The sequence below is a fragment of the Callospermophilus lateralis genome, chromosome 16 (assembly GCF_048772815.1).
Source record: "Callospermophilus lateralis isolate mCalLat2 chromosome 16, mCalLat2.hap1, whole genome shotgun sequence".
In the NCBI taxonomy this organism is placed as follows: Eukaryota; Metazoa; Chordata; class Mammalia; order Rodentia; family Sciuridae; genus Callospermophilus; species Callospermophilus lateralis.
In genome coordinates this window covers 17,676,179-17,698,690 of record NC_135320.1, presented here as the reverse complement: position 1 = coordinate 17,698,690, position 22,512 = coordinate 17,676,179, and the positions used below count along the sequence as shown (strand labels likewise).

The following is a 22,512-nucleotide window of genomic DNA, read 5'->3' as shown; positions in this document are numbered from 1 at the left end:
AGATTTGGGATCCTCCTTGTTCCAGCCTTTCCATAGCTGGGATTACTGGTGTGGGCCACAGTACTTGGCTAAAAGGAATTTTAAAAGAACGTATTCATTAACTGATGCACAAAGCAGACAGCAAACAGGAATATAAATATTGGACCCATACAACTTCTGACTGATGAGTCCATACAGAAACTCATATTTGCCTCATAGAATATAAATTCTTTTTCGGGACGGACACAGAATATTTATAAAAATCATTAAGACAAATTAAAGAAACACCATAGAAACAGGTACTTCTCATATTCTTTCCATAATTTAAGTGAAAAATAATTTAAAAAATAAATTAAATAAAGAGGGGAATGATCCAAATGATTCTACTCTGTCTCCCCACCCCACCCAGCAAAGGAGGGAGTCAGAATTTGGAAAAATCTCTTCTGTCGGTACAGAAATATGATTAGGCGGTAGATGAATATAATATTTTGATGAATATAATTAAACTTCGAGTAGGATAATGACTACAAATAGCATGCGTTGGTTGTAAAAGGTGTAATTAAGCAAAGTCCTTTAGAAGGAGCCTATAGGTTCCACTACTAGCAGCACGCCTGTCCCTTTTCTACCTAGGCTTTTTGTTAGTCTCTAACCACTGACGGTCGATTTCCATAAGCAGGTGAGGGAGGCCTTAGTTTCTTTGATCGGGTGTCTGTCAACTGTCATTCAACTGTACTCAACTTGCTATTTCCAAAATTGGGTCTCAGTTCTCCAGAGCTGACGAATCCCTAACTATGAAACGATGTGACTTTTACGAAGCGCTTTATACAATTACGTGTAACAGTGGGTACGAGGGAGTTTTTTTCACGACAGCCGTCTACCGTGGAGAAAGTGTCCCGGTTCTCACAAACTTTAAAGCCCGCCCAAGTTCCTTTCTAAGAACCGGTTTCTGTTTGGAGACACACGGGCCTGGGCGGTTTCCACCATTACAGGTTGTCTGGAGGGGCGGGAAGGGGAAACTCCCCGGCTCCGTGAAGAGGCGGAGCCCCAGCCCAAGGCGGCAACTAAATGCACCACCTTTCAGTATTTACTGGCCCGAGCCAGGCGGAGTGACTAGCCCGCCGCCCTTTTGCTGGCGCCTGGATCGACGCGTGCCTGGCGGGAGTCAGCTCGCCCCGCCCCTCCTCCGATATCGGCGGGCGATTGGTAGTGCCTGCACGGCGCGCGCCGAGTTCGACCGGCGCTGTCTTCAGGGGGAGGAGCCTCTGACGCCGCCTCTGTAGCCGCTGCCGCCGGCCTGGTGTGTGAGGAAGGGCCTAGGCCCGGCCTGCTGTAGTGGGGTTTGCCGGGCGTCGAGCTCGTCTCCTTCGTCTCCTCAGCGCCAGCTTCGCCCGCTTCCCGTCCCCAGCGGGCTGGGCGTGGGGAAGACCTGCGGGAGCCATGGAGGATGAGGTGGTTCGTATTGCCAAGAAGATGGACAAGATGGTGCAGAAGAAGAACGCGGTGAGCGCCGCGGGGCGCGGGCTGAAAGGGAGGCCGCGTCGGCCGGGCCGCGGCCCTGAGGGCTCTTCTCGGCCCTTCACACCCGGCTCTGGAGTCTTCGACGCCGCAACCCGGCGCCAACCGCGCCCGAGTGCGCGGAAAGGCGTCGCGGCGAGGGCGCGCGGTCTCCCGGCCGCCGGCGTTAAGGCCGGTTCTCGGTCCCTTCTTGTTGATCCAGTGCAGTGAGGCTGATCGGGTTAGGAACTAGGGCATCTTCTCTTCTGATTGGAAACTTTAGTGGTCGTAAAACCTCCTTTACGTAGCAGAAGAATCCAAGAGTCAAGAAAGCTCTCGCTGTCGGGAAGAATACGCTCGGCTCTGGCCGGTGGTCAGCCACTAGAAACTACCTCCAAGGGAGGCTTCTGACCGGTTTTAGACATCAGGGGCTAAAACGTCAGTCGCCGGGATCTTATTTTTGAAGAGGGTTAAAAGTCTGTTTGGTTATGGAAACTGCATTACAGGTTTGGTTAGCAATTAGAAAGGTAGGAAAAAAATGCCCGTCTCATGCAAGTGGCTAAACATTATTATTATTTTTTTTTTTTAAAAAGTGGATCGTGGCGTACAAAAGAGCTGTGATTAAAGCACACATCCTAACCAGGGATGGATTTGGACAAATGTTTCTGGGTACTTTCTGAGTGGCTTATGGTCTATGCCGCTGTCGTTATCTTGTTATTGACGGGTGTCAATGTGAACGTGTTCTCATTTGTGTGAGGTCGTCATACAACCAGTTTCTACTTTGTGTCGACCTCTGTATACCACTTTCAGTCCTTTGGCTTCAGAGTCATCTTTTAGCCAAACTTCCATGACTGTCTTCACCCGAATGTGTTTCTCCTTGTTCACATTTTCACTATGGATGTGCCTGAAATCATTTTCTCTCACTTTTGAAATAAACTCTATGTCAAACTATTGTGAAAAAAAAACAAAACAAAAAAACAAAACAAAACAAACAAACAAAAAAAACGGGTGCCCCGAGTCCCACAGCACTAGAGTTGCACACCGTCTGCCCAAAATTCTTTTGTGATTCATAATGCAGCTGTGGGTACGTAAGGTAAATCTGCTTTACAGATAACTGAAGTCAAACATTAAGTGCTCCTATTTAAACTAAGTTCTGTGGAATTTGGATTAAGCCAGAAACTGGGTTTTCTACTGTACAGCGTGCTTTCTACATCACCACCAGATTAGGAATTAGTGTTAACACAAAATATTTTAGATTTCAAACATCCTATGTTCCTCTTTTTCCATCAACAGGTGCATTACCCAGCATTTTATTTTGTGCCCTGATAATCTGTATTTGCAAGTTTGGCCTTTTAAAGTATTTCCTGTTTGTTTTCTGTTCCAAATATTACTTGTACCATTTTTTAAAAATTGATTCAGCTGTCTTTTTTATTCTTCACCGCAAGTGATAAGTTTTGGTTATTTGATAGGTTTAGCATTCTGTTATTTTGAAATTTTGAAATTGGGAAATTTCTTCTCTTCCTGGAGTTCTGAAGATTTTTACCGTAGAAGCTTCCATGGGGAGAAAAATATATGATTTTCTTTCCCTCTTAATTCAGGTTATGTGTGTATCCTTTAATCATCTAATACATTAGGCATTTGTTTTTCTATCTTCCCTTGCTTTGTATTATATATTTCTTAAAATGAGAAATTCCTTAGTGGACAAGTATGAAGAAGAGAAGTATGTATTTATCTTCAGTTCTCAGATTGATATTTAGTAATCCATTTGGGAGAGAATAAGAATAAACTCCAGATAATCTTCAAGTCCAATTTTTCATATCAAATAAGTTTTCTGATATTTCAAAACTTAACCAGTATGAAAACTTGTCCCCCTCAACCAAAGAAAAGTAAAATTGGCTTTAAAAATGCTTTTGTTTGTTTCTCTTTCATTTTCCCGTGTATCCTTCAGAAATTCAGACAGGCTGATGAAATAAAGAGAAAGGTCAGAGTGACAACCCTTCCCTCTCTCTAATGTACCTAATCAACCCACAGATACCTTTCTAAATGTTCAGAAGTTGTTTGGGGGGTTGTAGAATTAAGGAAGATTTTTTTTCCCCCTCTGTGGTGTATGGATTTTTCTCTTATGTGTTATATTTTGTACTTTTATATGATGAGAGGAAACTTTGCTTGAAGAGTAATAGTTATTTCACTTGACAAATTTAAGTGCTGTTTTTGAGTATGGGTTTAATAGAACTGTAGATGTCACACTTAGCACAATAAATGATATGCTGTTACTCAGCCGTGTATTCTGCCAAGTACAGGGTTTACCTACCTTAGCTCTTTTATTGCTCAGACAGTTTTGTAAGATAAGTATTATTCTTATCCTAAAAATGAGAATTTAGGAGGTTAAAACTCTGGCCAGAACCACTGTATACTTTCTGTCTCTAAGTATTTGCCTATTCTGGAAATTTCATATCAGTGAAATCATGTGGTCTTTTATGACTGGCTTCTTTCACTTAGTATATAATGTTTTAAAGGCTAATGTGGCTTCTTTTTGATTGTTTTTGTTGACTAATACTCCACTGTACTGACACTTTTTTTTTTTTTTTTTGTGGTACTGGGGATTGAACCCAGTACTGTTTTTATATTTTACTTTGAGAGCGGGTCTCCCTAAGTTGCTGAGGCTGACCTCCAACTTGTGATCCTTTAATTTACATTTTCTTGGTGCTGAGGATGGAACCCAGTGCCTCGTGCATGCTAGGGTGCATGCTAGGCGAGCGCTTTGCCACTGAGCCCCAGCCCCCCAAAAGCTTAATTTTGATGAAGTTGAATTTATGTATTTTTTGTTTTGTTGCTTATGTTTCTTGTGTAGTGTAGTTATAAGTTTGAGATGGTATAGTGAAATTAGAATTCCTAGTTTTATAGTAATGTTTCTGAGCTATAGATGTCACACTTAGCACAATAAATGATATGCTGTTACTCAGCATAAATTTATAATTTAGTATTTTATTTTTTAAAATGTGAATAACATCTTAATTTTTTTAATCTTGTAGTCTCATCTTAAATCCTGAAAAGTATTTGAATTGATTGAACTTAAATATGCTCACTTAAAATGCTGCCTTATGGCTCTTTATGGTAGAAATAAATTTTATATCTTTGCACTTCTATTAACGGTCTCCTATATGTCAGGCCCTCTCTATTTTGATACTTCATCTGTTGTCTCATTTGATCATTTTACCTACTCATGTCAGTGTGTTACGCTTATAAAGAAGTTGAAGTTTAACGGGGACAAGTAACATTCCCAAGGAAACAAGAGTATGGATTTGAATATATAGCCATGTTCCTACTTTTTAAGGCCTTTCTTGTTCCCTTTTTAAATCTCCTTGAGAAGAATGTTTGTATCTTATAGTCTTCTACATACTGGGCACTCAGTACAAATTTGAATACTGTGTTTTATAAAAGCACTTATTTCTGTTAACAGAAGTACCCACAGTGTAATAAAATAGTGTGATAGCTATAGCTTAGTTTTCAGCCAGTACTGTGAACTAAATATATGACTTTGGAAGTAATAGAGTCAAGTCTTTCTTTCTCTTGCATCATTATTTATAAGAGATGTTGCAATATAATCAACTTGATATTTGGAGGCAAGTGATGATTGGGAAAGGATAGAATGCAGCTTCTTTTTCTTTAAAAAAAATTCTTTTTTTTAAGTTGTTGATAGAACTTTATTTATTTGTGGTGCTGGGGAGTGAACCCAGTGCCTCACAAATGCTAGGCAAGTGCTGTACCACTGAGCTTACAACTCCAGCCCTAGAATGCAACTTCTTGTTTGATAATGCTGTTCACTTGAGTTCACAGAGCAGTTCTGCCAGTAGCACTGGTGGAGTAGTAGAATGGAAAGTGGAAATGTGAGAGTCAGAAGACTATAGTTCTTGTATTTGCTGTTATACTACACACTGGTGTGACATTGGGCAAGTCAGTTGCCATTTCTGGGTTTAAGTTGTTTTTCTTTTCTTTTTTTTTTTTACCTCTTTATAATTGAGAATTTGAAGTAGATACTCAAAGATTTTTTGTTCATTTTAAAATTGCTTGGGACTCATATGTATAATAGCTCAGTGGCAGAGTGTCAGACCCTGGGTTCAGACCCCAGCATCAAAATAAAATAAAATTTCCTGAAGTTAAAAGGGTTTCTATCTTGTGCACTGCTGTATCCTTGGCTTGGAACAGAGCAGCACTTGGTACATGGTGTAATCAGTATTTATTGAGAGGCAATGGAGTATAATTTGATAGAAATGAGGTAAGTCTCACCTTTTCTAGTTAGTAATCATATGACCTCGTTCAAGTTTCTTAACATTTCTTGTTTTCATTTTTTTTTTTATCTGCAAAGTGAAGGTACCAGATTTCCTGTGTCCATAGTATTTAATATGAAGGTGGAATGAAATAATACATGTAAAGTATTTCACACACTACCTGGCATACAGTAAATGCCTAAGGTTGTTGTCACTAAATTAATGGCAATAATATCTGCTTTTTGCCAGTTTCACTCATTCAGATCATCATAGTTGTTTCTTAAAGAAACTTAAGTGAAATATTATTATTATTATCATTATTATTATTATTATTATTACTACTATTACTACTACTACTACTAGGAGTTGAACCCAGGGCTTGTGCATGCTGGGCAAACTTTCTGTATCTAAGCTACATCTTCAGCCCTGAAATATTGTCTCAGTTGGTTAGAAAACAGTGTAATTATGAGAAAAGGGTCATAGTTTTTTATGTGTTAATGTAGCTTTTTTCTTACTGCCAAGATATATCTCTAAAACCAATCTCATTAAAGAGGCCTCAATAGAAAGGAAAGTAATGAAATTAATGCAATCTACTACTTCTACTTGGCCAACAACCTAAACCAAATGTCATATTGCTGGTGTGTTAGAAGAATCAACTTTAAGTATGCCAGATGGCATTATATAAGCCTCAGGAGAGAGACTCCTTTTTAAGAAAATCCTAGAAGTATAATTTTTTTTTCTTCCTTTCTAATTGATCTGTCGTCAGAAATGGATCAGAAAGTCAGTAGAGATGTGGGTAGGAGTAATATAGAGGACATATATAGAGGACACAGGTCCACAATCTGTTAAAGCCCTTGTGGTCTGATATAGTAAGGAATTCAATTTTTTCAGATTTTATAAAATAATATGGTCTGTCATATTATATAACACCCTCTAGTTAAATCTGGGCAGTTTTTGGTAATCAGATATTAACATTTCCATAGTGAAATGTAGTACTCTTACATTAAGTAGGATAAGTACAATATAAATAACTTTACATCTGCTGAGATTAGGTTTTGCTACCAAATGAGTTATTAAAATCCTATGAAAAATCTATAACTTTTTGGATTTTTGAAAGTTTTTGGTCTTGGGATTTGCAAATAAGCAGTTGAAGACCTCAGTTGCTCCCCATAGTGTAATACTGTAGAAATTTTTGTTTAATAATAAATTATAAGTTGATGTTAGTTTTCTTTTCTAACAGTTTTTCAGTGCCTCTGAATAAAAAGAATTTATAGCATTTTAAGATCAGAAGGTATCTGGAAGCAATGAATTATTAAAACCCTTTGTAATAACCTGTTTTGTCATTCCTGTTGAACTTAAAATTTTATTTATGAGGTACTGAATTAAGTTAAAAGGATCTAGCTGAATGCCGTGGTGCATGTCTGTAATCCCAGCTACTTGGGAGGCTGAGACAGGAGGATTGCAAGTTGGAGGTCAGGTTGGGCAACTTAGGGAGAACCTGTCTCAAAATACAATAAAATAGAAAGGGCGCTGGGGATATATTCTCAGTGACAGAGAGCTTGTCCAGCATGTGCAAGGCCCTGAGTTCAATCCCTAGCACCACACAAAAAAGAAAAAAATAAATGAAATAAAATGAACTTTATTTATGTTGCCAGAAGAAAAGTTATTGTTGTTTTATTCTGTGAATCAACTTCAAATGGAGCAATTACATAGGTGGAAGCCTTTATTTGATTTTTATTTAGGAAATAGCATATCATGAAAGTTCTTGCTTGTTCATTCATGGTATGCAGTGAGGGGCATGCTCTGGGATCCCCCCCCCCCATATGGTGTGTTTTGTTGATTTTTAAGATACCTAGTTTTCAGATTTTAGTTATTTTGAAAAGCAGGATTTTACTAGTATTGTTGACAGATGACAGTTGTGATGTACTTTCACAAGCAGAACATCAAACCCAGTATCATAACCTGTGGAATGGATGTCATTGGCTTAGAGGAAAATCTGGGAGACGTTAGTGGAGCACTCTTGAACCCTGAGGGACTAAATGTTTATGAACAGCAGTAGAAGTGAAAAATTGCTCTACATACTACAAAGGCAGCCTGAGGGCTAATGGTCTTATCCCTTTTATGCCCCCATTCTTTTATGAATTACTAGTATTTTTGATAAAATTCTTTGGGGGCTAAAAACAAATATGTTGAATCTGAGTGAAAAAAAAGGATTCATAAGCATCTAATTCTGAATGTGAAGTAGTTTAATGGATGCTTTAGCCAGTTTGTTTTGCTCATTTTTAATTTTATATATATAAAATGACATGATTAAAAATTTCAAGTCTAAAAAATTCTTTTAGTAAGCAAAAATTAAAAATAGTTTTAAGAAACTTGTATCATAATTTAATAGTTTTTCCTTTATTGCTAGTTGATGATGTGTTTAAATATAGTATATTAAGTAAATATTACTCTAAATGAAATATGATTAAGTGCATGTATGAGATAAAATATGATATTAAATAAGTATCCAATTGAAATGTTTGGCCAAAAACTATAGGTGGTACTCTTGGTTCTCATCCTTTCTTAAATTTAGGTGCTTTCTGTTATTCTACCATGAGTCTCTTATTTCTTCCCTCTTTCAATCTTTCGTGGAAAAGCTTCTGACTTCAGATGAGAATTGAGAATGGATAGGATTATAGGCTTAACATAGATCTTAATTTTGAATTTTCTTTCAGATTCAGTTCTTATCTACTTTGCAGGAAGCAGGAAAACAGTGTGTTCTTGTGACAGACTGAGATACTAGATTTTTAAGAATGGAGTTGGAGAATATCATGCTAAGCAAAATAAGCCAATCCTACAAAACCAAAGGCCGAATGTTTTTTCTGTGGATGCTAATTCACAATAAGGCTGGGGGGGGGCACTAGAGAAGAATAGCGTTACCTTAGATTAGGTAGAGGGATTTGAAGGGAGGAGAGGGGAGGGGATGTGGGGATAGGAAGGATAGTAGAATGAAACAGATGTTATTACTGTATGTATGTATGTGAATGCATGACCAATATGATTCTGCAACATGTACACTCAGAAAAATGAGAAATTATATCCCATCTATGTATGATATATCAAAACGCATAAATGCATTCTACTGTCAGGTATAACTAATTAAAACAAATTAAAAAATAATAACAAAAAGGATTTTAGCAGAGATAACCTTTATTACACTTTCTGTACATGGGTGAATGATAGAGAGGCTGCAGCATCTTTGGACCTCACTCTCACTTTCTCAAGTTTGGTTCCTTTCTCAGGCAGGTATTCTCCATGGAAATTTGGAAATTTTATATTTCTGTTCAGAATACACATATAAACAAATACTTTCACAAAATTATCCCTATCAACTACTTCAAAAGTACTGGTGATAACTTAGGATTCATAAGTGAATTTTATGATCTTCTGATGAGTTTCAACCCTCATTTGAGAGATACTGTGTATGTGTTTATGCATATGTTTATCTTTGTTCTCACATGAATTAATGAGCCATTGTAAATGATTTAGTTGGCTTGTCCCTGCTTCAGTGTTATGGGAATTTAATATAAAATTATTCTATTTTATAGGCTGGAGCATTGGATTTGCTGAAGGAGCTTAAGAATATTCCCATGACCCTGGAATTATTACAGGTATGTGCTCATAGGTATCACAGTTCTTTTTTTTTTTTTTTAATATTTTTTTGTTGTAGTTGGACACAATACCTTTATTTAATTTATTTTTTTTATGTGGTGCAGAGGATCGAACCCAGGGTCTTGCACGTGCTAGGCGAGCACTCTACTGCTGAGCTACAATCACAGCCCCTGTATGACAGTTCTTTTTAAAAAAATATTTATTTTTTAGTTGTAGGTGGACATACTATGTGTATTTCATTTTTATGTGGTGTTGAGGTTTGAACCCAGTACCTCACTTGTGCTGGGCAAGCACTCTACTGCTGAGCCACAAACCCCAGCCCCAATGTATCACAACTCTTAAATTGGTAGTTTTTATAAAATGAACATTTCCAGTATCAGTATGAGTGTGCTGGTGAATCATGTATAGCTACTGCCATCATGAGTCTAGCTCCAGGGTGAGGGTGACAAGGTATTAATCACTTTTTTCCCTTTTTTCCTCCTCTTGTTGTTGAATGAGAACTTCCCCCCCTCCACATTTTTTAATTGGTGCATTATAGTTATACATAATGGTGGGATTTGTTGTTAAGTATTCTTACGTGCAAAGTATAACAGAATAATTTGGTCAATATCACTACCCTGCACTTTCTCCCTCCCTCCCCTCCTCTGACCCTATGATCTATTGCTGTCTCTTTGATTTTCATGAGTAAATCCTTTTCCTTCTTCTCTAGCTTTCACATTTTCCTCTTTTAACCCCACCCAAGCATGTACAAAATGAAATATCAAATATGTACACATGCTGTGGGTGATGGCGCACGGTAATCCCAGCAGCTTGGGAGGCTGAGACAGGAGGACCTCGAGTTCAAAGCCAGCCTCAGCAAAAAGTGAGGTGCTAAGCAACTTGAGTACCTGTTTCTAAATAAAACACAAAATAGGGCGAGGGGTGTGGCTCAGTGGTTGAGTGCCACTGAGTTCAATCCCCAGTTTCCCACCCCCTCCCCCCCCAAAAAAGTACACATCATAGAGGTTTGTTACTGAAGTCTTATTTTAATATTCCATCAAGCCTAAAACAAAATGAAATTTTAGCAGATGTCAAAATATTAAAAAGGAAAGTAAATCCAGGCACGATAGTGCATGCCCTGCAATCCTAGCAACTGAGGAGGCTGAGGCAGGAAGGAGGATCACAAGTTCAAGGTCAGACTCAACAACTTAGCTAGAGCCTGTCTCAAGAAATAAAAAGCGATGGAGATGTTATTCAGTAGTAAAGCACCTCTGGGTTCAGTCCAGGACCAAGAAAAGAAAAAAAAAGAAAAGTAAACGTAGTTAATAACATTAGCTTGTGCTAGAGATATCTTATAATCCATAGTGTCATCCTTGATATTTCTATTTATTTCATTAAGCCAGAAATTAACAAGGAGTTGTAGGAGTGTGTGAATATGCTTTGGGAGAAAAGTCACATTCATTTTCACTAATGTCTAGCAAATTGAGCAGTTCTTTCAATTATAAAGGCAGTAAACTGCCCATTGTATTAGCAGTATTCATTACTATAATTAAAAGATCACAAATATTTTACCTTCTGTTAACTTATAATTGCAATTGTATTAATCTATTTTTGCTCATCATGATGGTTGCTCTTATACCTTATACTATATTCTATTTGCTATTTTAACAAGGGGACAAATACATTATTATTAAATTTTAAAATATGTTTAGAATTGACTATTATAAATTGGTTTTCTTTGTAGTCCTTTCATTTTATTTAATGCATTTTAAAAGCATTCTGAGAAAGGGATTGGGGGGTATACACTTTACCAGGGAGGGATCCTTGGTGCAAAATAAAACCAAAAAAAAAAAAACCAAAAAACCAAAACAAATTTAAGAATGCTTCCTGTAAATATAGATTCAAGAAAGAGAAAGGAATAAAGTCATGAGGAACAATCTTCTGAGTTCAAGTTCCTGTGTAGGGACCAGAAGCTTCTCTTTAAATCAGCTGTGAGAATAAACTACCTTTTGAAATGTACCTTATTCACCTAGACAATTTTAGCAATCCCAGCATGCACTTAAAGAGTGTGTACAGTTACATAGGGTATGGAGGCTGAATATATATATTTTTTAATATATATATATTTTTATTGATGGACCTTTATTTATTTATTTATATGTGATGCTGAGAATCAAACCCAGTGCCTTACACATGCTAGGCAAGTGCTCTGCCACTGAACCCACAACCCTAGCCCTTGAATTTGGTTTTCATTTATACCTATTTTTTTTTTTTTTTTCTATGATATTAAAATTTATTGGGGATGCTACTAGGAAAATAATAAATTTCTTGGGGGGAAACGCAGAAGAAACACTGAACCAGAGGTTAATCTCTTAAATGTGCATTTTTCCCTCACCACCATCATAATCATGTTAAAAAACCCCGTGGCCGTTTTGGTATCTGGAATGAATATTTATGAGAACAAAAAGAATTTCTAGGACAATAATCCTAGAGGAAGACTAAGAAATTTATCAGCTCTAAACACACATTTAATTATAGCATCCAAGTGGAAACTTATCCTTAGAAACTGACACCAAACTAGGAAAATCAACTTAACATTTATCCAATCATAAAATTAAAAGTACAAGTTTAACATCTTTATTAAGAATTACATATTTGAGGCCATAGGTTGGCACTGGCAGCTGAGTTTTAATATTCAAAATGAAAATCTGCAATTGTTTTATAAAGCATTCCCTTTCTTCATATCATACTCACAGATGACTTATCCATTTACTAAATACTGCAGTAAGTAAACACTACTGTGTCATTATGAAGAAAAAAACTATGATCAAAGATCATAATGTAGTTCTGGAAGACTACACACTCTTTCACTATACACAGTATATAATAGAACAGGGTACACTTTGTACGGCAATAACATGCAATGATTTGGTCGTAAAAATGTCAATGTAGTTTCAGCTACATCATAATTCTGTGTAGGTGTTTACAATTTGGGAGTTTTAAGGATGAAAGGAGGAATTATTTAATGCTTATACAGTAAAGACATCTAAACACACAACATACAGTACACTACTAGGTATTAAAATGAAATTTATAAACAAAGAAAAAGGCTAATCTATAAAACCTAAGTGTAAGGATGGACTTTATTAAAAAAAAAAAAGTATTTTGCGGACTACAAATTACAAAGTAAAAGCAGATCACTATGTAGAAATCTAGTGAATACATTTTGCCTGCACATGAAAACTTTATCAAAGTTATTCATTTAACAAAATCACCCCATTCCCACATTGTTATCTGTTATAATGCTCTTCTTAAGGTCACTATAACTTTATTTCAAATTATATTACACGTTATTCCCTCAAGATGAATGTTTAAATACCAACTTCTTGGCTAATAAGAATGGCACCTTCAAAAGGGGTAATTTCCACTCAATCTCTGGTGGCATTATTCCAGGCTAGTTTCTTTCAATTAAAAAATCCTTCAAAACATTCACTTATAACACAATGCCTTTCCACCCAAAAATGTTGTAATGTTTTCCCCTTAATGACTACATACATGGATGGGCAGCAGCAAGAAAATAAAAAGATGAAAAATTAAAAGGCAGCCATTAAAATAAATGGATTAATCACATAGAAGAAATATTTGGCTCATGGCAATTAAGAATTGGCAACTAGGGTACATTAACAGCCAGATGCTTGAGTCATTACTGAATGTACTAAGAGAATGAAGCCAGTCCAGTATGACCAAGTGAGAATATATAATTATTGTACTTCATTCTTTGGAACAAATGCTCTAAGCCAAAAGGAAATATAAGTTAAATTCAGATCCCCAATTAGAACATGCTGACTCTTAACATTCTCAACAATTTTATGGGGTCTATAACAGTCATTTCCTCTATTCACACTTTAAGGGTATTCTGAGCACAAAATAAGACTTCTATGGTACATTTGAAAATGTTCATATGAAAAGAGTACCCATTTGTTTTGCCTAGAAAGATACAAACTGAATGCAGAAGTATCTCAATGGGAAAAAGCTCAATTTTCTTCTTCCCACCATCTCTGACATATGAGATTCCACAAACTTCAAGTTTGTTCTCCATAGCTTCATTAATGATGAAAAACAGAGAGCAAACAATTGAACTTAAGGACATCTGGGATTAAAAAATACAAGTAAATGTTAACATGCAAGCAATGGTCCAAATACTCAGGATCATGTTAATGAGTTCAATTACTGTGTAAGAGACTTTCATTGATGAATAGGGCTCTAGGCATACCAAATTATCACACAAACCATTGCCTTTTGAGATTTTGGATACTTTTACAGTTTAATTTTCAAACAGAATTTTTATAACAAATTATTTTTAACCAAATCATATCTTGAAAACTGTTTATATATAGAAAACCCAGGGAATAAAGTGAACTGTTCATTGTGGAAGGCCTTAAATTACATTATTACAGTAGAAAATACAGGAGGTAGAAGATAACTGAAAAGACTAATGCAACATTAGATTCAAATCTATAGCTCCTGTAGCTACTTAAAACATGGTTTTAGAAACTAAACCCAACATTTCCAGTAACCATAGAAACAGTTAAAATAAAATTTGCCATGAAAGCCCTTATATCATGCTTGATATAGGGAGGTAGGAAGATGTAAGAACCAGGACACATGAGACATGACATTTTATCTACAACTCCTGTTTGCTTTACTGAGGATGTAGTTTCAAAATTCAGTCACCTTCTTCAGCTTCAGACTCAGATTCTTCTTCAGCATTTTTGAGCCATTCAACAAACTTTTTCATTTGTTCAAGGAAGACACTTTTCCCCTTTGCAACATGTGCATCTTTATACCACTTCAGAATCGGCTCTTCACTCAGGACTTCAGCTTTATAAAAAAGCACCACTATTTTCTGGAAGGCTTTCATGAAATGAATGTTGTCATAGCAATACTCCTGAATCTTCAGTAACAGAGTCAGCTCAGACTGACCTTGAGTAGTAAAGGCAGCAAGTAGAGGGCTGTATTGCTTCAAGTGCTTGATGGCTTGCTCTGCTACAAGCTCCTCTTTTTTGTTCCATTCCACGGTGCTCATTACACTTGACCAGACTATCCCAATGACAACTGGTTCTGGGATGTTGTTTCTTTTCATCTCTTCCTTGACATATAAAATTATATCCTTAAATGGATCGCCACGGGACATCTGTTCTTGAAGTTCTTTCTGGAGCTCCTTTCGAGCTCCTATGGTCTGTTGATTCCGAACATACTCTGAAAGCTCTTTCAAGCCTGCCTCAGTAAAATACTTTGTGAAGTGTTCAACGCTTTGCTTGTTGGCAGGAAAAAGTTCCATCAGTCTGTTATCCATGCTGACTTTCCGAAGACTTGCAGCTACTGCATTGATGTCTTTTTCATTTATCCATGATTTAAAGAGTTTTACAGCAAAAGCTGCTGAAACTCCTTCTTTAACCAAATTCTCATTATAAAGGCTATTAAGAATGGATGCATTAAGTGTTCCATTAGCCAGAAGAACACCAGTCAACATAGCCAGCTTGTTCCTCTCCGACTCTGAAAATCCCTTTAAGAACAACAGCAGCTTTTTTACTTCATCTTCAAAACCTTTCTCCAGGTATTTGTAGCGCCTGATTAACTTGTTAAAAACCTGAGCAAATGCTTGCATGGTCTCTAGGTCTTCTTGTGCTGCAAACACGCAGACATGTGTACGCATCATGTCATCTGCCAGTGTACCACCTGGGGCCAGCATTCCACCAGCCACCAGAATGTCAAAGAGTGTTTCTGCATATCGGCGATAGTCAAGTTTTGCTCCAGAAGCATCAAGAAACTTAGCTACTGCTTCCAAATCAGTACCAGTTTCAGTTAAGCCTTGAATAATACAGTCTTGAAACTGAGTAGGGTCAAACCTCTCTTTTTCATCTCTTTTTCTGGTTTTAAAACGCTGGCCTGATAGCGTTGGCTTTTGCTGCTTTTGATTATTCATAAAAGACACCCGAATTTAAGGCGAAGAGAAAAGAGCCAGAAATCCCCGATGTGGCGGCAACTGCAGCGGTGTCTCCTCTGCGACCGGAACTAACGCCTTCATTTATACCTATTAAATATTCTCATAGGCTTCTTGTTTTGGAAGGTCTTACATATTTATATAGTAAACATTTGAATTTTGCTGGGTTTATAAAGATGAATCTGATAAAGTCTTTCCCTCCTTACTATAAGCTTAAAGTCTAAGAGAAGAAAACAACACATATAAATACCCAGGTGAAAGTCTGTAGTGTTCATTTGGAGAGGGAGGAAGCATAAAGAAGTTTACTTCTTTATTTTTTTAAGGCATTTTTTAACCTTTTAATTAATGTATTTATTTTTATGTGGTGCTGAGGATTGAACTAGTTACAATAGATTTGAAAATGGAGGCATGATGGAATGCAAGGCTTTACATGTATTCCCAAGAGCAGTATTACCAAAAGATATTAGGCAGGATTCACATGGCCATATTTGTACATTAGAAGTTGAAGGATAGAGACAGGAAGACTTGTTGACTAATGCAGTTATCCAGGTGGGCAGTGATAAGATCTTGAGCCAGATATTAGCAATAGAAATAGAAGAGGTTTTAATAATGAAGAAAAACCTGTATAAGAATTGGTTGCTATTTAGATCAGGGTGAAGGAGAGGAGGAATATAGGGTGACTTTTGATATGGTAACTGGGTAGTTAGTGCTATAGTATAGAAAAATATAAAAAAGTTGATTTGAAGGTGGAAGGTGAAGAGAGGAAGAATGATTTGGACACATTGGAGATGCCCATGGAAAAAATACATTGCAGATATCTGTTAAGTTGATTACATCATCAGCCTGTCAAATAGAACTTTCTGCAATAATGGAAATATTTGATGTCTATGTGTCTATGGTAGCTACTGACCATTATCAGGCTTGAAATGGGATTGAGAACTTAATTTTAAATTTGATTTAGTTTTAGTCTCAGTAGCCATATGTGTAAACAACTCTATACAGTATTGGATAAAGGAAGAAACTTAATAGTATAGGAGTGGATTTAGATCTTTTAGAAAGGGTAAACTGTCCAGATATAGCAGACTGGTAAAATCAAATGAAAACTGAATAATTTGCTGGCATTCACAATTAGTACAGGGAGTAACAGCAGGATACTGATATGTTTTGAAGGTCAGAAAATGAACAGGAAGACAAATGTTACAATAGATTGGGCTAATTTTGTAGGTCTTTAAAATACATAGTAGATTCTTTTATTTAGTGATTATAATTTAGTGCCTACTGTGTGCTAGGTAGTATTCTATGTACTGAATTCTATGTGATGAACAAAGTCCCTGCCTTCTTAGAGCTTATTGAAAAGTCAGTAAATATAACCGGATTTTTAAAAAATGTCTCTATTGAGAATAATACCATACAATTCATTCCTTTAAAGTATTCAATTCAGTGGTATTTTAACATATTCAAAGAATTTTGCTATCCTCACCATAATCAATTTTAGAACATTTTTTTTATCACCTTAAAAAGAAACCCTATACTTTAGTAGTCATTCTCCATTTCTCCCTGTCTGATCTCCTTCCTTTTATCCTATGGAAACCACTAATCCACTTTCTTTGTATAAATTTGCCTATCCTGAAGAATTCATTTAAGTGGCATCATACAATATGTATGTAATACAATTTAAAAATGGGCAAAGGGTTTGTCTAGATAGATATTTCTACAACCAAGATATAAAAAAGGCCAACAAGTGCATGAAAAGATGAACAATATCATTAAGTAATTAGGAGGTGGAAATCAACACAATATATGACTTTAGCGTTAGACTTCTTTGACAGCATGTTTTCAGGGCTCATTTCATGTTTTATATATCAGAACTGCATCCCCTTTTATAGGTGAGTAATGTTCCATTGTATGTATATACCACCAGTGTACATTTGTCAATTAATGGACATTTAGGTTGGTTTGGGCTGTTTGAGTCTTGCAGTTATGCATATTTATGTACAGATTGTGTGAACATGTTTTTCTTGCTCTTGGGTAGATAACTGGAAGTAAAATTGCTGGATCATGTAGTAACTATTTAACATTATGAAGACCTTTTTTGAAGAATATTTTCTCAAGTGGCTGCACCATTTTACATTCCCAGTAGCAGTATATGAGAGTTCCAGTTTCTTTGCATCCTTGCCAACAGTTGTTATGATCTGTCTATGATTATAGCCTTTCTAGTGGGTGTGAAAGTGGTGTTGATTTCCACCTCCTAATTACTTAATGATATTGTGCATCTTTTCATGTACTTGTTGGCCTTTTCTATATCTTGGTTGTAGAAATGTCTATCTAGAACAGACCCTTTGCCCATTTTTAAATTGTATTACATCTTTATTATTGACTTATAATACTTCTTTGTTTAAATATAGTTCTTTATCAGGTACAGGATTTGCAAATATCTCCTGGGATTCTTTTTTACTTCTTGATGGTGTTCTTTGAAGCACAAAAATTTTAAATTTTGTGTAGTTCAAATTTTTTTTTTTTTTTTTTTTGCCTCAAAAAGTGACATTCATTAAAAGAAAAAAAAAAAAAATGACAAGATGTTCATCCCTTGGCTGCCTTCTCTCCCTCTTCCAGCTGCTCCTTAGCCCCCTGGATTGAAACCTGGCTGGAGCTAGGTAGCAGGTCAGCCCCTCTCAGATGAGGTCAGCAACATTAAGGTGCATCTCTTCAATGGAGGTGTTATAGAAGGTCTCGATGTCTCAGAGAGTCCTCTTGTCTTCTTCTGTCATCATGTTAATAGCCACACCCTTATGGCCAAAATGCTCATCTCCACCAATTCTGTGGATATAGTTTTCCCTGTTGATAGGAAGGTCATAGTTGATGACTAAAGAAACTTGCTGTACATCAATGCCTCTGACCAGTAAGTCAGTGGTAATGAATACTCTACTAGAACCAGATCAGAACTCCTCATGATCACATCTCTTTCCTTTTGGTCCATGTCTCCATGCATGGCAGAGACAGTAAAATCTCAGGCATGCATCTTCTCAGTGAGCCAATCAACCTTCCTTCCGGTGTTGATAAAGATCACTGCCTAGGTAATGGTTAGGGTTTCATACAAGTCACACAGTGTGTCCAGCTTCCCCTTCTCTCATTCAACATTGATGTAGAACTGGTGGATACCCTCCAGGGTCAATTCTTCCTTCTTGACAAGAATTTGAATGGGGTCCCTCATGAAGTTCTTGGTCACCTCAAGCACATCGGAAGGCATTGTTGCTGACAACAAAACCACCTGGGTATTGCTGTTGAGCTTCTGGAATATATCATAGATCTGGTCCTTGAATCAACGGCTTAACATTTCATCAGCTTCAATTAATACAAACATCTTAATGCATTTGGGAGACAGATATCTCCGGTTGAGCATATCAAACATGCAGCCAGGGGTACCCACAATGATATGGGGAGTTTCCATCTGCAACTTTTGCACCTCAGCACATACATTGGTGCCTCCAGTGCATGCATGACAGGAGGCACCCATGTAATCTCTTAGTGCCATGACCACCTTTTGTATCTGCTGAGCCAATTCTCGAGTGGGTGCCAGTATCAAGGCTTGGGAGGCCTTTAGATCTAATTCAGTCTGCTGGAGAATTGATATGGCAAATGTAGCTGTTTTCCCAGTCCCAGATTGGGCCTTAGCAATCACATCATAACCCTTGATACAAGGAGGAATGGCTCACTGCTGGATGGCAGAGGACTTCTCAAAACCATAGGCGTAGATGCCACAGAGGAGGGACTCAGAGAGATTCATGTCTTCAAAGCTGCCAACAATCTCATTCCAGTTACTCTCATGACACCTTCAGGCTCCATTCCATCAGGGCCATTGTCTCTGGATCGGGAATCCTGACTTGCAGATATGATCCTTAGAAACTAGCTTTTTTTTTTTTTTCGATTGCTTGTGCTTTAGGTGTCATATTTAAGAAACTATTGCCTAATCCAAGGTCACAAAGATTTACACCTTTTCATTTTGAGTTAATTTTTGTGTGTGGCATAAGGAAAAGTTCTGATTTTATTCTTTTTTTTTGGTACCAGGAATTGAACTGAGGGGTGCTTAACCACTGAGCCACATCCGCAGCCCCTTTTAATATTTTATTTAGCTATGGTCTTGCTGAGTTGCTTTTAGGACTTTGATAAATTACTGAGACTGGCTTTGAACTTGGCATCTTCCTGCCGCAACCTCACAAGCTGCTGGAATTACGAACAGGCATGTACCACCATGTCCAATTCTGATTTTATTTTTTTATATATAGATATCTAGTTGTTCCAGCAGCATTTGGTGAGAATGGTTTTTTTTTTCCCCTCCACTGAATTGTCTTGACATCTTTTGTAGTATCAATTTGTCATTGTTTATTTTCAGAGTCTTCGATCAGTTCCATTCATTTATTAGTACTATGCTCTTGATTACCATAGCTTGTAGTATGTTTTGAAATCAGGAATTGTGAGTTTTCCAACTTGTTTTGGCTATTTGGGTTCCTTGCATTTCTGTATAAACTTTAGGATAAATTTGTCAATTTGTGCACAAAAGGCAAATGAGATTTTCATAGGGATTGCATTGAATCTATAATTTCTTTTCTTTTTTGGTACTAGGAATTGAACCCAGGGGTGCTTAACCACTGAGCCACATCCCCAGTTCTTTTTTAATTTTTTTGAGACAGGGTCTGGCCAAGTTTCTTAGGACCTTGCTAAATTGCTAAGGCTCATCTCAAAGTTTTGATCCTTTTGCCTCAGCCCTAGGAGTCTCTGACTGAGATTAAAGGCATGCGCCACTAACACTTGGCTTGAATCTAGTTTATCTTGATTATAGTTGACAACTGTTAACTTTTCTAATCCTTAAACATAGGAAATGTTTTCTTTAGGTTGTCTTTAATTTCTTTCATCAATGTTTTATATTAGCTGTATTATGTTTATATATATGTATATAATAGTATATATTTTACAGTAGTTCAGTAGTTGTACAGTAGTTATACACTTCTACATTTTTTTTTTGCACAGTACTGGGGATTGAACACAGAAGTGTTTTACTGTTCTACTGTCTCCAGCCCTTTTTATTTTTTATTTTGAGATAAGATCTTGCTAAGTTACACAGGCTGGCCTTGAACTTGTGATTTTCCTGCCTTAGCTTCCCAAGTAACTAGGATTACAGGGAATGTACCACTGTGCTTGGAAGTGATATGCTTTTTTACCTTAAGATTTAGTGGCTGCCTTTAAATCATCTTGGCAAAAGCTCATGAGTGATCATGAAGGATATTTTTCTTCTTGAGTCCACCAATCTGCTTGTTTCTTGTGATGTTAAAGTATCTCTTAATTTTAGTACTCTTTACTTTCTGCCTTACCATCAGTATGCAACTGATAAGTCTTATTTAATGTGCTTCACTCTCCACCTTTCCAAGGTAATGTCTTTATAACTGTGTATCTGAGGTTCTGCAGAATCCTTGAGCAAAAGCACATATTTTTTCAGCTTGATTTTTCACAATGTATAATTTATGTTTAAAATTTTCACTAGTCATTCAGTCAAGAAATAGTTCTTGACTATTTCAGTAGTTCAGCACATAGTTTCGTGAACACAAAACACTGTTTTATAGTCTACCTATTGCATCCTATAATTCTTAGTATAACCATTTTAAGAAAAAAATTCCTAGAGTCTGAAGAATTTTTAGAGGCAAATCTAAATCAGGTTATCCAAATAATAGCTTCCTTCCTTATCCTTCCTTTTTCTACTTTCTTCCATTCTCCCCAGAATAGTCCCTAGAGGAAATAGAAACACACCACAAATATTTTTTTCATTCTACCTCACCAGTCTCATTTCTTATCAGTTTGACTAGACAATCTCTTCCTTAGGAAAGCATATTTAAGGTAAATTTATTCTCAGTATGAGTTTTCTTAGTACTAAGTTATCATTGATTTTTAGCAATCTGAACATCCTGTGACAATTAAAAAGCACACAACACAATTTATTAATCTCCTAATAACCCTTGCTGTCCTGCAAACCCTTCTGAAAATGCCATTTTATTGGCCAATCTGTGTTAGTACTAAACTTCAGAACTATATTAGTAACTCAAGTTAGTTACTCCACTCATTCAAAAATAGGTCTGTAATCCCAGTGATTTGGGAGGCTGAGACAGGAGCATTGCATGTTCAAGGCCAGTCTGGGCAATTTAAGTGAGACCTTGCCTCATAATAAAAAATAAAGGGATGGGGATACAGCTCAAGGGTTAAATCCTCCTGGGTTCAGTTCCCCAAAATTCCCCCAAAAGTTGCTTTGATAACCCCAAGCCATTTGGGGTCAGTTATTTATTTATTTATTTATTATAATTATTTTTTTTAGTTGTAGATTGACTCAATGCCTTTGTTTTTATGTGGTGCTAGGATTGAACTCAGTGCCTCACACTTGCAAGGCAAGTGCTCTACCACTGAGCACAACTCTAGCTCCCATTTGGGGTCTTTAAAACTATGGAGTCACCATTATCTTTTTGCTTTTGAACCGTAAGTGCTTTGCTAAGCTTTCCAGGAGATACAGCATAGAATACTCTAGCAAACAACGTATTCTAAATTCTTGAACAAAATTGCCCTAGGTATTTTTGCTGAGAACCGAAAAATTTAGAAGGAAACCTTAAGTGCCCACTTGTTTTTCTGCCTCAAAGCATATAGCAGGGATTCCCTTCTTCTTTATTATTACTAAGAATTTCTTTGGTTTGTTTGTTTTTCTCCCATAGACCATATGTTTTGAAAGATTGTCTACTGACAATCTGAAGTTAGTTAATAATTTACCATTTTTATTTATCATCCATAATTGGGCTGTCATACCTTTTGTGTTGTTGAGGACAAGTTTGGAAATCCTTAAAGAAGTTGAAAACAGCATGGACTGTTTGGAAATGGACAAACCTAGATTAAAATCTGAGCTTTACCAATTAGTAATGGTGTAATGCTGGGCAATTTATTTATTAATACTTTCAATCTCGTCATCTTTAAAAATAAGGATAATGATTTGAACTTTGAAGGGTTGTAGGAAATTAATGAATGTAGATGCTTTGGGTATAATCCTGGGCACATAATTTTAGCACCTATGAATAATTTTATCTATATTTTGTGGAGTCCATCCAT

General features: G+C 36.7%; 2 protein-coding genes and 1 pseudogene across 3 annotated transcripts in view; 1 reads left to right on the top strand and 2 right to left on the bottom strand.

The window, feature by feature from the left end:
- The first annotated feature begins 1,268 nt into the window (after positions 1–1,268).
- Tcea1 (transcription elongation factor A1) overlaps positions 1,269–22,512 on the top strand; it is a 41,357-nt gene continuing 20,113 nt past the window's right edge. The window contains exons 1-2 of the mRNA XM_076836428.1: positions 1,269–1,479; positions 9,332–9,394. Of these exons, the coding sequence (XP_076692543.1) occupies positions 1,417–1,479; positions 9,332–9,394 (126 nt within the window). The 5' untranslated portion in view covers positions 1,269–1,416. The remainder of the gene's footprint in view (positions 1,480–9,331; positions 9,395–22,512) is intronic.
- LOC143382111 (eIF5-mimic protein 2) lies at positions 11,989–15,450 on the bottom strand. 2 transcript variants are annotated; one of them, XM_076836009.1, is made up of 2 exons: positions 15,114–15,281; positions 11,989–15,024 (listed from the first exon to the last, which is right to left on the bottom strand). In XM_076836009.1, the coding sequence occupies exons 1-2, from the start codon at positions 15,195–15,197 to the stop codon at positions 14,101–14,103; spliced, it is 1,008 nt and encodes a 335-aa protein (XP_076692124.1). In that variant the 5' UTR covers positions 15,198–15,281; the 3' UTR covers positions 11,989–14,100. The 2 variants fall into 2 exon arrangements, with proteins under 2 accessions (XP_076692124.1, XP_076692123.1); XM_076836008.1 differs by having other exon boundaries at positions 11,989–15,450.
- Positions 18,051–22,374, bottom strand: LOC143382312 (eukaryotic initiation factor 4A-I pseudogene; annotated as a pseudogene).